The 14,284-nt window shown below is 57.1% G+C and overlaps 1 protein-coding gene across 2 annotated transcripts in view; it reads right to left on the bottom strand.

The window, feature by feature from the left end:
• IGDCC3 (immunoglobulin superfamily DCC subclass member 3) overlaps positions 1-13,963 on the bottom strand; it is a 38,451-nt gene extending 24,488 nt beyond the window's left edge. For both annotated transcript variants that reach the window (XM_045810740.2, XM_045810742.2), the window contains exon 1: positions 11,768-13,963. In XM_045810740.2, coding sequence (XP_045666696.2) covers positions 11,768-12,041 — 274 coding nt within the window. In that variant the 5' untranslated portion in view covers positions 12,042-13,963. The remainder of the gene's footprint in view (positions 1-11,767) is intronic.
• Positions 13,964-14,284: the final 321 nt, after the last annotated feature.

Below are 14,284 nucleotides of genomic sequence, written 5' to 3'. Positions count from 1 at the left end.
CCACAAACTTTAGCTCCGGCCCTGTGTCAGAAATCCCCGGCTTACACCCCAAGCCAATGGGGAGGAGGGGGTGGGACCTCCAGCCCTCCGCTCTCCTGCTCCATCTTCGGGCCCCAGACCAGCTGCAGGCTCCAGGTCGACAGGCTCGAGCTCCTAGGTTCCCAGGGAAAATGTCCCTTCCCACCCTGGCCGCCGCCGCCCAGGGGGGTAGTGCCCCCTAGGCACCGAGTCCAGGAAGAGAACACCCGCACACTCACAGACAACGTCCGCTCGCACACTTGCACACTCACACCCGTCCTCCGTCACACCCACACAGACACATCGGGCGCGGAGCCTCAGCAGCCAGCGACTGCGCGGCGCGGGGTTAATTGAATGCACATTGATTCTGCCGCCCGCCCGGCCCCCCTAGACCCCGGCCTGGGCGAGAGGCTGCCGCGCTCCGGGCCGGGGGCGGGTCGTCCCTCCTCCCGCGGCCGCTCCGGTGACACCGCCCTCGGCCCGGGCCAGGGAGCCAGTCCCTGCGCGCCGCCGGGCTTCCCCGGGCAGCCGGGCTCCTGGAGCGCGCGCCCCCGAACGCAGTCCCGCAGTCCCGCAATTCGGGACACTTGCACGGCCGGCCGGGAGCGAGGGAGCAAAAGCGGGTGCGTGCGACCCGGGAGCTGTTCTGCCAAATTTGGATCCTGGCATTTAAAAAAGGAGGAGGCCAAGGCCAGCGCGCCAGGAGAGCCCGAGAGAGAGGGAGCTGGAGGAGAGAGCTGGAGCGAGCCTGGAGGGGGGCGCCGAGGGGAAGGGCTGGGAGGAGGGACGCTGTGCAAGACAAAATCGAGTCAGTGTCTCCGAACCTTAGAAGTAAGAAGGCACTTGGGGAATTTTTTAATCTGGTGCTTTTCACACTACCTCCCACCTATGAGGAAACTGAGACCAAGGTGAACTGACAGGTCCAAAGTCACACACGGGTGAGCTGAACATATACACTGCAAAAGCTAGAGGTGGGATCCGGGGAGGGCACCGAAGTAAGCATGATGGTGTCCGAGTCAATCCCCGACCCGCAGTAGTGGTGGGGCGGCAGGAGGTGTCCCCTCCAAGCCAGTCCAAGCCAGGCACCTTGGGTGGGGCCCTGTCTTCAGGTCTCCTCCCTCCAGCTTCCTGCCCTGCTGACGCCAAAGCCCACTAAAGCCATAATAAAGGGTGCCTCCTTTGGTGGCCAAGGGGTGGGGGGAGTAGGCCCCAACACCCCACAAATGCCTGAATCCTACTCATTCTCTCCCCTTCAAAGGCCAGGCAGGGCAGTGCTCCCTCCTGTCCCACAAAGACAGACTGAGGCTCAGCAGCTTTCAGGGGGCACAGACTCTTGAACCCAGAGCTGATCCTCAGTGCAAGTCTATCTGCATCCTGCAGGGGCTCCTCCTCCTTAAGGGTGTCTGCAGTCCCACCACCGTCCCATGACAAGAGCAAGTGGGGTTTTATTACAGGTGGGGTCTGCGGATACATTCCAGGTTGTCCTTGATTTCTCCCCCACAAAATTGTGGAGAGGCTTTGCAGACACAATCCCAGGTGGGAAGGGGCTAGGTTGGGAGGGGGACATGGACGCATGTCCATGGCAGGCAGGGCCACAGGCCAGAGCACATGCCCCAGGAGTTATCAGCCTCCCCAAACCAAGAGCCTTCAGGCTGGGCATGGGGGCGGGAATGGAGACTCGCAGCAGAGGTCAGGTTGCTGGGGAGCGACTATGAGGACGCCCTGAGCACCCAGGGATGCTGAGGGATCCCAAGAGGATGTGTTTCGTGCTTCCCAGAAGTACAGGTCCCCTGTTTCTGGCTGTCACCCCAAGACCCAATGCCCGCCCTGATCCAAGGACCCCAGCAAGAACTGTCCCCCTGCCCTTGCCAGTAAGGCCCCCTGCACCCTTCTAGCAGGCACGGCCTGCCCCTCCCTGCTGGGCTGCTCAGGTTACCAAGAAGCCGGCTGCTTGTGAAGCCTGCCATACAACCCATTGTTCAGTGGGGCCAGGAGGGCAGGGGCCCAAACGCAGACCCCTCCTCCAGGTTGGGGTGGGGGCAGATTCTCCCAGCCACCCCAGCAGGCAGGGACCACAGCCTTGGGTTGTGGGAGAGAGGCATCCAACTCCAGGAGGCCTTAGGCCACCTTGCCCAGGCAAGGGGACGGCACAAGGACAATCAGCAGCCTGGCTCGGTAGGCTGATTATGGCTCTTCTTTACTCCTCCCCCCCCCCAACAGGACCCCTGGGGAAAAGGATCCTTCTCTAGCCACACCAGTTCCTCTCCTGTGATTTGTTCTGAATTTTCAAACAAAGAGTAATTATGACAGATGTGGAGCAATCAGCGTCATTATGCGGAAACAAGAAAGGGAAAGGGGGCTGAGGGGGCCCCACGGGGGAGGGGAACTTGTCTTTCCTCCTCGGGAAGAAGCAGCTCCCACCTCCACCGCCAGCAGCCCCAGCACCTCTCAGCTTCCTTTCCTGCCAGGAACCTGTATCCTGCACTCAGAGTAAGGCAAGCCTTCTCAGTGCAGAGCCTCCCCGCTGAACCGGCCCTCCACACTGTGGGCTCCGGCAGAGGCTTGGGGTGGGGGTGGCATGTAGCCCAGCCTGGCCCAGCTGGAAGTGGCTCCCACTCTGGCCAGGGTTCAAGGCTGTGCTCCCGACACTCCTCATCTCCACCCAGTACGCGCCAAGGTACCCAGCTCTGTTTCTGAGGCATTAATTCTGATTATGTTCTCAAGGGACTCTAGCCCCCTCTAAAGACCCTCAGGCCATTGAACTTTGGGTCAGGCCGACCTGGGTTTAAATCCCAGCTTCCCTGCTCACACTGTGTGCCCTTGGGCAAGTTAATTAACCGTTCTGGGCTTCTGTTTACTCATCTGTAAAATAGGGCTAGTAATACCTATTAATGGAAATGTTGTGGGAATTTAGTAAATTAACACATCAGGGGCTTAGGACAGCACCGCCCCATATTACTAGGAAGACTTCAACGAGTTAGTTCAGGGCAAGTGCCAGGACATATGTGGACTTCGAATCACAAGGCTCAGCATCCAACGTGCTTTGAAAGCTTGGAGGCCCTCTGAAACAGGCCGTGGACATCAGGAGCCCACACTCAGCGCTCCCCGGTCAACACTCACATCTAGAACTGCGGCCACGAATAAAGCCTGGGGCAGGGCAGGGCAGGGCGCAAGAACAGAAGGATGTGTCCATTGTAGCGGCTTCCCCTCGGTGCCGGTGCTGGGAGCAGACAAAAGATCCCTCCCTTCCCCAACGGAGAGGCACCAGGCAGGTGAGAGGTATGCCGCAGCAGAGAGGCTCTCTTACCTGCCCAGGCTGGAGAGCTAGCCGTGTCCTTGGGCAGGTCACCTACTTGGGGACTCAGTTCTCAAGTCTGTAAAATGAGAAGCTTGGACCAGATGAGCTCCAAAGTTCGTCCCACTGCTCTGGACGCCTGTGGTCCCACTGGAGGCTGGGAAGCCCTCCAAGGTCCCAGCCAGACAGGGATTTGAGGGTTCTTTTGCTGCAGCCCGCAACTCAGTGAAAGGGCAAGGACTCGGTTCCCTCTCTCTCTCTCTCTCTCTCTCTCTCTCTCTCTCTCTCTCTCGGTGGTCTGCCCCTCCTCTCCATTTAGGTGGTCTGGTCTCTGTCTGCCCACCCTAAGGCCCTGGAGCCTCTCGCTGGTCCCCCCCTCACATTCCAATGGCCTTGGGGCAGCAGCCAGACCAGAAAGTCCAGTTCCTGCCCATTATCACTGCTCGCATCTGTACTGCAACCCAACACCAGCATTCCAGAGCTCGGCCTGGGGCTGCCCCCACCACCCACCGTGGTCAGTGTCCAGGCTCAGAGACAGGCCCCAAGCAGGGGCCAGTGTTCTCAGATTCCTCCCAAGGAAGGTCTGCCCCCAGGGGGCTCCCGCTAGCTGGGGAGGCCATGGACCATTTCCGTGGGGGTCATCTTTGAACCTCACCCTCTGTCTCTCCTCTTCTTATCTCTTTGCTCTGTGCCCAGGCCTGAGCTCACCTACTTTTGCTCCTCAGAGGGCTCTCTCTCTCCCAGCACAGCGGAGGATGGTGGGCACAGAAGTTGCCATGATTGGAGAAACAGGCAGGAGGGAGAGAACCGTAGAGAGAGGAGATGGAGAAAGGACAGGGCATGCGAAACAGGGGCTGAGGGATAAAGACAAAGATGCTAAGCATGGCCTCACAAGAAGGCAGGGGTGGAGGGCAGTTTGTGGGAGAGTGTCAAGGGAACCCAGATCCAGAGAAGAGATAGAGAAAAGTGCGTGGGAGAACCCTTTGCATCAAATTTTTCTCCCCCTGCCTGAATCGGGTGGCTGGCTGGCTGGCTGGCTGGTAGTAGGCCCATACTCCCCACTCCCTCCCTCTCCCTGGGGTCTGGGGTCTGGCCAGGAGCTCCTCCTGCTTGCCCCTCTTCAGACCTTTGCTCAACCCCTGCCTTTCCCCCTCCACTGGTCCCAGCAGCATGTGTCCAGGCACCTTCCTCAGGAAGCCACTGGGACTGCGCCCATCTGTCTTCTGTCCTCCCCTTATATGTGAGGGCAGTCACAAAGCCTCATAAATAAATAAGAGTATGGCCTCGACTCCCAAGGTGCCCTGGCCAGGACCGCACGCCGGGAGGGAAGCCCCCACCCTCCACCAGTGACCTAGGGCTTGTCTCCCTCTCCTCTCACCTCAGCTGGCTGCATAAGTGCCAGTCCTTGCAGGACCTAAAAATCATCTGCCACCGCCTCTCGCCCTGTGCCTGCGCCGTCCACTCTGGACTTTCGGTCTGGCCACAAGGCCCAAGGGAAACCCTTGGAGAAGAGACAGACCCCACTCCTGGGCCCCATGCACCTCCTTCAGGCACACACCTGTCTGCTCAGGCCCCCACACGGGTCCACGTGGCAGCACGCACACGCTGCCGGTCTCCACATTCCCGGTTGCAACAAGGCTACGGCCGGAGAATCTTAGGGTGCCCTCGGAGATTTACACGACACAGACATTTTTGGAATCACTCGGTCCGGTCTACACAAAGACAGCAGTGAGCTGTTTGGTTTTCCATCCTGGGTGCCCTTCTGTTCCATTCTACTTTGTTGAAGCCTGTGTAGAACAGCCTTCAAGCTGCTGTGAAAAGTTTCTCTCTCTTTTACACACACACACACACACACACACACACACACACACACACACGCCGGCAGGGACTCTGGAGAGAAGAGAGAAAGGCAATACAAGAAAGCCAGGAGTGAAAAAGTCCTTTCTCGCTGGGGGTGGGGAGGGGACAGGGGGTTAAGGGGGGCTGGGGGCCTGTTTCATTTGCAGGCTGCAAATGCCTCTCCTATTCACGGGCCCACATTCCCAGCCAAGGCGCCCGGCCACGGACAATGCCGGGAACAGGAACAGAGGAGATTTGCACATTGTGTTCAAGGGGCCAGCTGGCTGCCTGCGACAGTGGAGCCAAGGTGTGGGAACCAGAAGCATTCGACTTCCACATTCACGTCCTGCGGGTGGGGGCGAGTGGGGCCCTCCCCCCTCAGCCGGGGCCAGCGTGGCTAGGGACAGGGGGCCTCCCCCAGCCGGGGAACGAAGTCCAAGGCAGGAGACCCCGAGACCCAGGCCTGAAGGGTACCAAGCACTTTGGTCTCCGCTTCACGCCCCATCTGGCGAGGAAGAGTCTCCGTCCGTCTGGAGATAAACACGCACAACAGCCGCCCCACGACCGTGCCCTGAGTGTGCTGTATTCCCCTGCCGATCCGCCCCACTCACAAGCTTCTGTCCCTTTGAGCTATGCTATCAATTACAAAGCCAGGAGACACACACACACACACACACACACACACACACACACACACACACAGAAAGCAAAAGAGAAGCAGCAAGAGAAACAAGAGAGAGAGAGCTTTGCACCCGGAGGGCCACATGTTCATTTAGTTTTTACCAAGCTCCACAGGCAGGGGACGTGGGAAATACAAAAGAGAAGCCCTTTAGGAGCTTAAAATCGAGTTGAGGAGACAGATGGAATATCCAGCCACAAAACAGTTACTTAACAATGTAAGCAGCCATCGCCCAGAGGAAGGCTGAGCCTGAATGCCACAGACCGCAAACACTCCCCGCCTTACAGGGGAGAAGAAATTGCTGTAAGCTAAGTGGCCTTCGGGGAGGTACCGGCTAAGGGACAAACAGGGGCAAGAAGAGACCGGGAAAAGGCCCGCAAAGGCAAGCGCGTCCCAAGGAACGGCTGGATGGCAAGCAAGCCTTCCCACCTTAGGGCAGAGAGGACCCGAGTCCAAGCACCGCTCTTACAACGAGGAACGCAAACCCCAGAGAGCGTGAGGGACTGGCCCAGAGCGACACAGGACCCCCGGTGTCCGGCGAGGGGCCCTTCCGTCACACCTGTCAGCTGCTCAGGAGTGTCAGAGGAGCGCCAGCGTGGGGTATGGACCGGCAGGTGAAAAGGGCCTGACCCTCACGCATTTGCCCGACGCTGGGTTATGCACAGGTGAGCTGCCAGCGAGGAGAGCCGGTCTCCGCACTGCCAGCCGCTCCTCACACCGGTGACACGTCCGCGGTGACACCTGCTTCCTGCTCTACTCCGGAGGGAGATATGTGAGTCTGAGAGGCAGTGGGGAGGCTTCCTCAGGGCCACCGCAGCTGAGCTGCCCCTCAAGGAGGAGAGAAAAGCTTGGGCTCCATATGCCAGGCCTGAGGGTCCAACCTCCAGGTGACATAGGCCTCTGGGGTTCCCAGCCACTGCGCCAGGAACCACTTCCCTCCACAGCCCACTGCCCTACCCTACACTCCGGGGACCCCTCAAGACACTGAACCCCCCCACACAAACTGTTCTCCCCATTAGCTCCAGCCCACGGTTCCCTGCCACCCACCTCCGACCTGGTTCCTCAGATCTGTGTCCAGACCCTGATCGCAGAGACACACAACCACGGATCTTACTGCTGAAAGCGGGTTCCAGAGTAGCTGGTTAAACCGCTTTCCCTCCGACGGGTTGAGAATGAATTGGACTTTAGAAGTGGGTATCTGAGGGCCTGAGAAGTCGGTGGAGGCACCAGGAGACTCCCTCTTGCCACACCCCCAGCCTCTTTCTAGGAGTCTGGGTTCACGGCGGGTCTTCCTGGAATAGCCACAAGAGGATCTTAGCACTTTGCCTTTCTCAGAAGAATAATGCTAATATTCAAGGAACCCTTCCTAGGTGCCCTGCACTGTGCTAAATTCTTTACCCAGACTATCACAGGTAATCCTTACAACGTTCTTTGTTGGTAAGTACTATTTCCTGCATTTTGAAGACCCTGAGAGGTTAAGGGGCGCCTGGCTTGCTCAGTCAGTAGAGCATGCAACCCTTGATCTGGGGGTGATGAGTTTGAGCCCCACGTTGGGGGTAGATATTACTAAAAAATAAGTAAACTTAAAAAAAATAAGTGATGTGTAAACAACTTGCATTGGAACTTAAAAAGATTAAAAAAATATTATATATATAAAATAAAGGCCCCAAAAGGGTAAGCGACTTGCCCCAGTCCATCGAGGGGGGCATATTTGCTTCTGCAGTCCACCCTCACAGCCGCCGCGGGGCCCGCCCGGCCAGGACAGCCCCACGCGGGGAAGGAGGCATCCCGGCTCCTTGAGAACCTGGCCACCATCTAGACAGACTGAACCTCGCCCTAAATGAGGGGCCAGTACCTAGCCCTGACACCACTACTTAACGACCATTTTCTAGAGGCCAAGCCCCCGTGCCAGGTTTTTACACCCAATCACTTCATTTCATCCGCCAACAGCCCCGACTGGCTGACGGAGTTATGGCTGTTTTTCAGTTGAGGGCCCAAAGGCTCAGGACGGTTAGGAACTCACCGGTGAGCGGCAGGGCTGGGGCTCCAACCCACATTCTACCGACCTCACCGTGCCGCCCGCAGACCCCCACGCTAGCCATCGTGGGCTGGGGGTGGGCTCTGCCCTAGCCCCTGTGGGCCAGCAGCAGTCGGCGTCGCCTGGGCTCCGGTGAGACACGCAGACCCCCAGGCCTTGGCCTAGACCTGCTGACCCAAAATATGAATTTTATCAGGCTCCCCAGGTACTGCACGGGCACAGTAGAATTGGAGAAGTCCTGTTCCAGATGACATACATCTTTGCTCTGATTCTCCAAGGGGCCTGAGACCAGGAAGTGAAGGGCAGGGGCTGAGGGCGTCTGCCAGAGGGGAGCTAGGGGTGGGCCCCCCAATCATCCCCCCTCCTTGTATCTAACCCATCTTTTTTTTTTTTTTTAAGATTTCAGTTTTGGGGCGCCTGGGGTGGGTCATTCGGTTAAACGTCCCACTCTTGACTTCAGCTCAGGTCATGATCTCAGGGTGGTGGGACTGAGCCCAGTGCAGAGCTCACTTAGGATTCTCTCTCTCAGGGGTGCCAGGGTGGTGCAGTGGGTTGAGCACCCGACTCTTGGTTTGGGCTCAGGTCATGCTCTCAGGGTCCTGAGATCAAGCCCTTCCTCTTTGGGGTCGTCCAGGTGCACAGACTTGAGCAGGGATGAGTCAATGCACCTGTTCCCACCAGGTCGGGTGATGCACATACCCCCCGCGGAGCCCTCCAGAGAGATGGCAGAGGGTCTCACAGGCCAACCCAGCTTCAGCCCATACTCTGAGGCTTGGCAGAATCCCCAGGCCCTCCCAGGAAGGAGTTAAAACAGAACAAGTTGCTCTCTGGCTCCAATAATTCCACTCCCTGGTAGATTTCCCTGGTGTACTTCTCACCGAATCCCAGTGAGGGAGAAAGCTGGGGGCTGGAACGGAGTCAGGCAGTTTGCTTTTGCTGGCAATGTCAGTAAAATCACCCTTAAATGAAGAATGAAGTATTGGCTCCCACGTTCCTCCTGTGTACTAGGCGAATCATGGGGTGTGTCAGGCCTTACAACCAGCCCACAACGGTAGGAGTATATGAGCATTTCACAGGTGAGGAAACTGGCCCACAGAGAGGTTAACTTGTCCAGGGTCTGTCTCATTATTAACAAGTGTCTCAGTTTGCAGCCTCCAAACTATAAGCACATGGGACTGCAGGGCAGAGAAACCAGACGTGCTAGAAGCATGAATACTCTTAGGACCCTGAGCCACTCTGTCCTAAAAAGGAGATATTGGGAACCGAAGCCCCCAAGGAATCAGCCAGCATTGTAGCCCAACCTGGTCAGGCCATCTTTCAATGACAGCATCTGAGACCACTGGGATGGAAGAGGGGGCGTTCCTAGCTGTCGCCTCTGGCCCAGAGCTCAGATGCCCCAGCAGTACTGCCCCCACAGACCCGGACCCCCGTGTGCCCCACTGGCGAGTCCACTGGGTGGACCGCGTGTCTGTGAGCGGTGCTTAGCATGCCACCTCCCTGTCAGCCCCCAGGGAGCAGGCAGGAGAAGCAGGGGCTCTGGAGGACTCCTCGCACCTTTCAGCACGACACCCTCCCATGTCACACAACACCTGCGGTGCCTGTGGGCACACGGGCAGGGAGTTGTTACCAAAGGAGAAAACTCGGGCGGCTAATCAGCTTTGGAGGTTTCTAGGGACATCGGCTTGTGAAGTGAGAAAAGGAGATCCAGCCACCCGGTTGCTTGGTATCCAAGCATTTCCCCATGGGGTCACAAGCCTTGCAGGGGAGAGAGAGGCCATAGCAGACTGTGGTGTTTAGAGGCAACCCCCCAGCTGTCCCCAGGACCCCAAAGGATTAACCAGGCTGACCTCACCCACTGGCCCCCTTCCCCCAGCCAGAGCCCACAGCTGAATTTCTTATAATGTAGGAGTTTAAGGAAACCAAACATCTTGAAGGTATTACCATTTATAGAAAAGCACATTTACAATTAGCTATATATAAACACCTGGGATTTATCTCCCAGAATTCTAGGCTGGCGATGCGGGGGCCAGTGTTGACACAAGCTGGGGAGAGTGTGGGGGTCCTCTCCCTGAGAAATCTCATTTCTCTCCGCGGCAAATCTTCCTGGGGGCCCCACCCTGCGTCCACGTCCACGCTTCTCTTCCTCACACCCGGCCATCTGCTCAGAGGCTGCACCAGCCTTCCCGGCACCACCAAGGGCTGGGGGTGAGGGGTCGCTGAGCCAGAAGTTATTCGGTCTCCAGGTCCAGGGCTGCCTCCCAGAGAGCTCCATATGGGGGCCTGAATCAGCCGTCTTTAGAACAAAGGGGCATCTTAAACTCAGTTGAGAGGGCTCCTGCCTCAGAACGATTCATCACTCACCAGCCATTCTGAGCGACTGTGCAAATGCCCTCAGAGCCAGGAAGAAACTCACCGGCCATCAGCTGGGGAAGTGGCGACATGCCATAGGAGTTAAGCAGGAGGGGTAGGGTTCCGGCTGCTAGACTGCAGTCTGGCTCCTCTGCCTACCGCAGTGTCATGGGATCCCTCTAAGTCTTAGTTTCCTCATCTGTCAAAGGGGGGGCAAAGACTGCCTATTTGCCTGGGCCACTGTGATGACTGAATGAAATCATTCATGCAGAACACTGAGGCAGGGGACCCAGCACACAGCAAGGGCTTGGTAAGTGTTAGCTGGAATTACATCGGGCATCTGGGTGGCTCAGTCGGTTAGGCAGCTGCCTTCGGTTTGGGTCATGATCTCGGAGTCCTGGGATCGAGCCCCAGGTCACCTCCCTGCTCAGTGGGGAGCCTGCTTCTCCCTCTGCCTCTGCCCACCTCCCATCCCTGCTTGTGCTCTCTCTCTCAAATAAATAAATAAATAAAATCTTTTAAAAATAGAATTATTACCAACACCTTTAAGGTGTGGCCTCTTTAAGCAGTGTCTTTAAGGGACACTCCCCCAGAAGTATGAAGTTGTGGGGTAGAGAACACTTACCACTTGCTAAAACTTTTGCCTTCTCTCAAGAGCAACGGTTCGCAAGCATGACACACACCCCGCCCCCCCGCCAGCCTGCCACCTTCAAGATTCACAGAGAATTCGGGTTTACACACCACAAATTAGAGAACAAACAGAATTTTTGCAGGACAGGGCAGCAGAACGCAGCCATCATCTCATCACAACAACTGGCGGTCCATCAGTGTGAGCAAAGCACTGTTCTAGCACCGAACACCCTGCCTGGCCCTTCCTCTCCCATGCAGAACACATCAGCTATCAAGTCACCACAAGGTACACTTTAAACACTTGCAATTTTATTGTCAATTATACCTCAATAAAGCTGAAAATTTGTTTTAAAAGTCACATTAGCATGAAGGTGAGTGGGAGTAATGTCATCGTTGTGATAACCTTGAAATTCAACTACCATGTTTTTTGTAAAACGAATTGTTGACGAGCTTCAGAATATCATTATCCTACCCAAAAGATTCAAAAGTCAGCCCACAATTTAAAATTGCATGTAGCCAAATTACACTTCAACATTCTCTTAAATCACCCATAAAGCATGACAGCTGTTTCTTGAGACACAAGAATCCTGCTCAATGGACTGGGACGACCACAGTGTACAGCCACGTGGAAGCTAACACATGCTGACCCAAGAGTTGATAGAGCTGGCCCTCTTTCTCTCTCCCTCTCCCCCCAGCCGTGTGTGGCTATATTCTCGTCGAATCACATTCCAATCAATTCAATGAGCACAGGCTATAATTCCACCACCCCAAATGACTACTATGTACTTCTCAATGACCCATGCTGAGAAATGAGTCCTCCAGAAGACTGCAGAAGAGGGAACTGCTTCCCCTGCCCCCAACCCCTGGGCTGACCTGGATCCCCAGCCTGGGAAAAAAACAGTAAGGGGTGTCCACTTACTTGCAGCCTGGATTCGAGCCTTCCGGCTGACCACCAGCCCAAAGCGGTTCTGAGCCACGCACTCATAGTCTCCCTCATCAGAGGGGCTGCCTCCCCGATCCAGCCGGAAGTGATGGATCATAAGGGACCCATTGGCCAGCAAGGTGGAGTGGGTGCTCTCCAGCAGCTCCACCCCATTTTTCCTCCAGGTGATTCTCACTGGAGGGGTCCCCTCCACCCTGCAGCCCAGCACTATAGGCTGCCCAGGGACTGCGACATCATCACTTGGCTCCATAGCAAATGCCAGTTCGGCAGAGTGGCCAAGACCTATCGGGCAGGGGAGATGGAAGGAAAAGGAGAGGTTAGTGTGGATTGAACAGACAGGAAGAACTCCATACACAGGCGTCCCAAGTTCCCTGGATCTGTGCACCCAGCCCGTCTTTCAGTAATGTTAATAGAAATCTCTGTTATATATAGAACTTTATGCATTACAAAGTGCTGTCTTATGCAGTATCGTTCTCCACCAGCAGACCATCTCAGAGAGAGAGATTATTTGTACCATTTCCTCTTTTTACGGATAAGGGAACTGAAGCCCAGAGATAATGAAGCAACGTGTCCAGGGTGTCACAATTAATAGTTACAAATCTGAGATCCAAAAGTAAGACTGATTCTAACACAGCAGCTGCCACTTCTGTGATCACTCTGACTAAACACCGAAGCCTCACAGACTTCCAGGGTGTGACCTTAGGCAAAGTGTTTAACCTGTCCTAGCTTCCCAGTCCTTGGGTGTTTAAATCAGGAACATAACGTAGCTTGTGTCATAGAGTTGTTGAACAAGATGAACAGACTCAGAGTGACCATGAAAACAAAGATAAAGTGAATTAGTAAGAAATCATTGCTTATTTTTGCTGGCAAAACCATCTGAGAGCTCGTCTGATGCCTGGCAGGGAGCAGGATGTGTGGGCCCAGTAGCAGGTACAGGCTAGGCTGTGGGCCAGCCCTACTGCCTCTCCCCTAAGATGCTCTGGGTTTTGGTTTGTGCTGATTGGTTTGCCTTTGACATAAGGAGAATTGAGGGGTACCAAGCGACAACTCAGCTTTCCCAAAATCCAGGAAGAGCCAGGTTTCTAGAATCCTTACCCCCAGCGACCTCACCGCTCCTGTAGAACAAAACCGAGCTGGAAGAAGAGAAAGGGAAGGAAGAGAGAGGGAAGAAGGTGATCCGGCAGTCAGGAGAAGCCCGACAGGAAGGACAAGCGCTCCAATCCCAGGCGTGATGCCAAGTCCCCAACTTCTCCAGCGAGCAACTTACCAGACCAGTTACAACTTCACTCTGGGAGGAATGAACCCACCTGGTCTGAAAGGGCAGCCACAGACCCCTCGTCACATTTCCAGGGAACTAGTGATCCTGGAGCTGGCCCCTCCCCCAATAGACCAGCGCCCTCCCTGGTTGGGGGAGATGGAAAGTGGGTGGGGAGTAAGGCGGAGGGGGACTGGGGTTACGGACGATTCCCCCAGGCACAGGGATATGTAATATTTTAGGACATTTGAGGGTCACAACCTTTCAAACCCCTACCCACCCTTCCCCTGCCCTGCGTTTCAACTGTTTCAGCCCCCAACCCAACCCCGGTAGAGCAGTCGAAGGATAAAGTTTCTCCTAGATGCGGACGCGATATTCTGCTCCTCCGGAGCTGAGAGGAGAGAATACCGCCTAGACGAGTGTCTGCTGAGAACCTGGGGTGGGAGGGGAAGGGCCTAGATGTGCGCTCCTCTCCCGTGAGATGGGCCCATTACAGCCCCTGAGGGAACAGGGTGGCGGTGACGGAGCCCTGGGCAGCAACGCGGGCAGGCCCCCAAGCCTGGGGCCAGGGGCGCTCTGCCGGCGCACCCTCCGGGGACCGGCAGGCACGTGAGGGTCCCCGCCGCTCGCTCCCTCTCGGTCGGCTTCTCTTCCCCTTCCCCAGCTCGCGCGGTCTCTCTCGGGTCTCCGCCTCCCTCCGCGCGGCCCGCGGGACTCTGCCTCCTCCTCTTCCTCGGTCTCCGCCGCGCACTCCCGGTGCCAGCCCCAGCTCCAGACCCGGGACGTGCCCCCTCGGACCCGCCTCCGGCCCCCGGTCGGCTGCGTTCGGTCTCGGCCGCCTCGGGCTTCTCTGGCCCACCGCCGGGCTCCGCGCACCCCCGCCCGCCCCCTCGGACGGGACTCAGCCCTGAGGTGCCCCCGGCTCGTTTCTCCCTCTCCCCAACTCCCGCCCGCCCGCCTAGCTCCTGCTTTGCCGCGCTCCGTGCTCCTCGGTCCGGGCTTGCGTCCTGCCCGAGTCCTGGAGCCTCAGCGCACTGAGCCGAAGTCTCTCCTCGGGGGCCGCGCGCGTCCTCAGCATCCCCCTGCCGGCCCGGCCGCCGGCCTCGGGGGCCTCTCCCCGGGCTCCGCCCCGTCCCGCTCGGCTCCCCTTCTCGGACAAGTCCCTCCCGCCCCGGGTCCGCCCGCAGGTCCGCGCCGCTCTCCCCAGGTCCGCCCCCTCGCGCCCGCCTACTCCCTTC

The sequence above is a fragment of the Ursus americanus genome, chromosome 28 (genome assembly GCF_024610735.1).
Source record: "Ursus americanus isolate L20-20 chromosome 28, mUrsAme1.1.p, whole genome shotgun sequence".
Taxonomy (NCBI): Eukaryota; Metazoa; Chordata; class Mammalia; order Carnivora; family Ursidae; genus Ursus; species Ursus americanus.
Note: the sequence above shows the minus strand (reverse complement) of the source record. Positions and strands in the feature narration are given on the sequence as shown.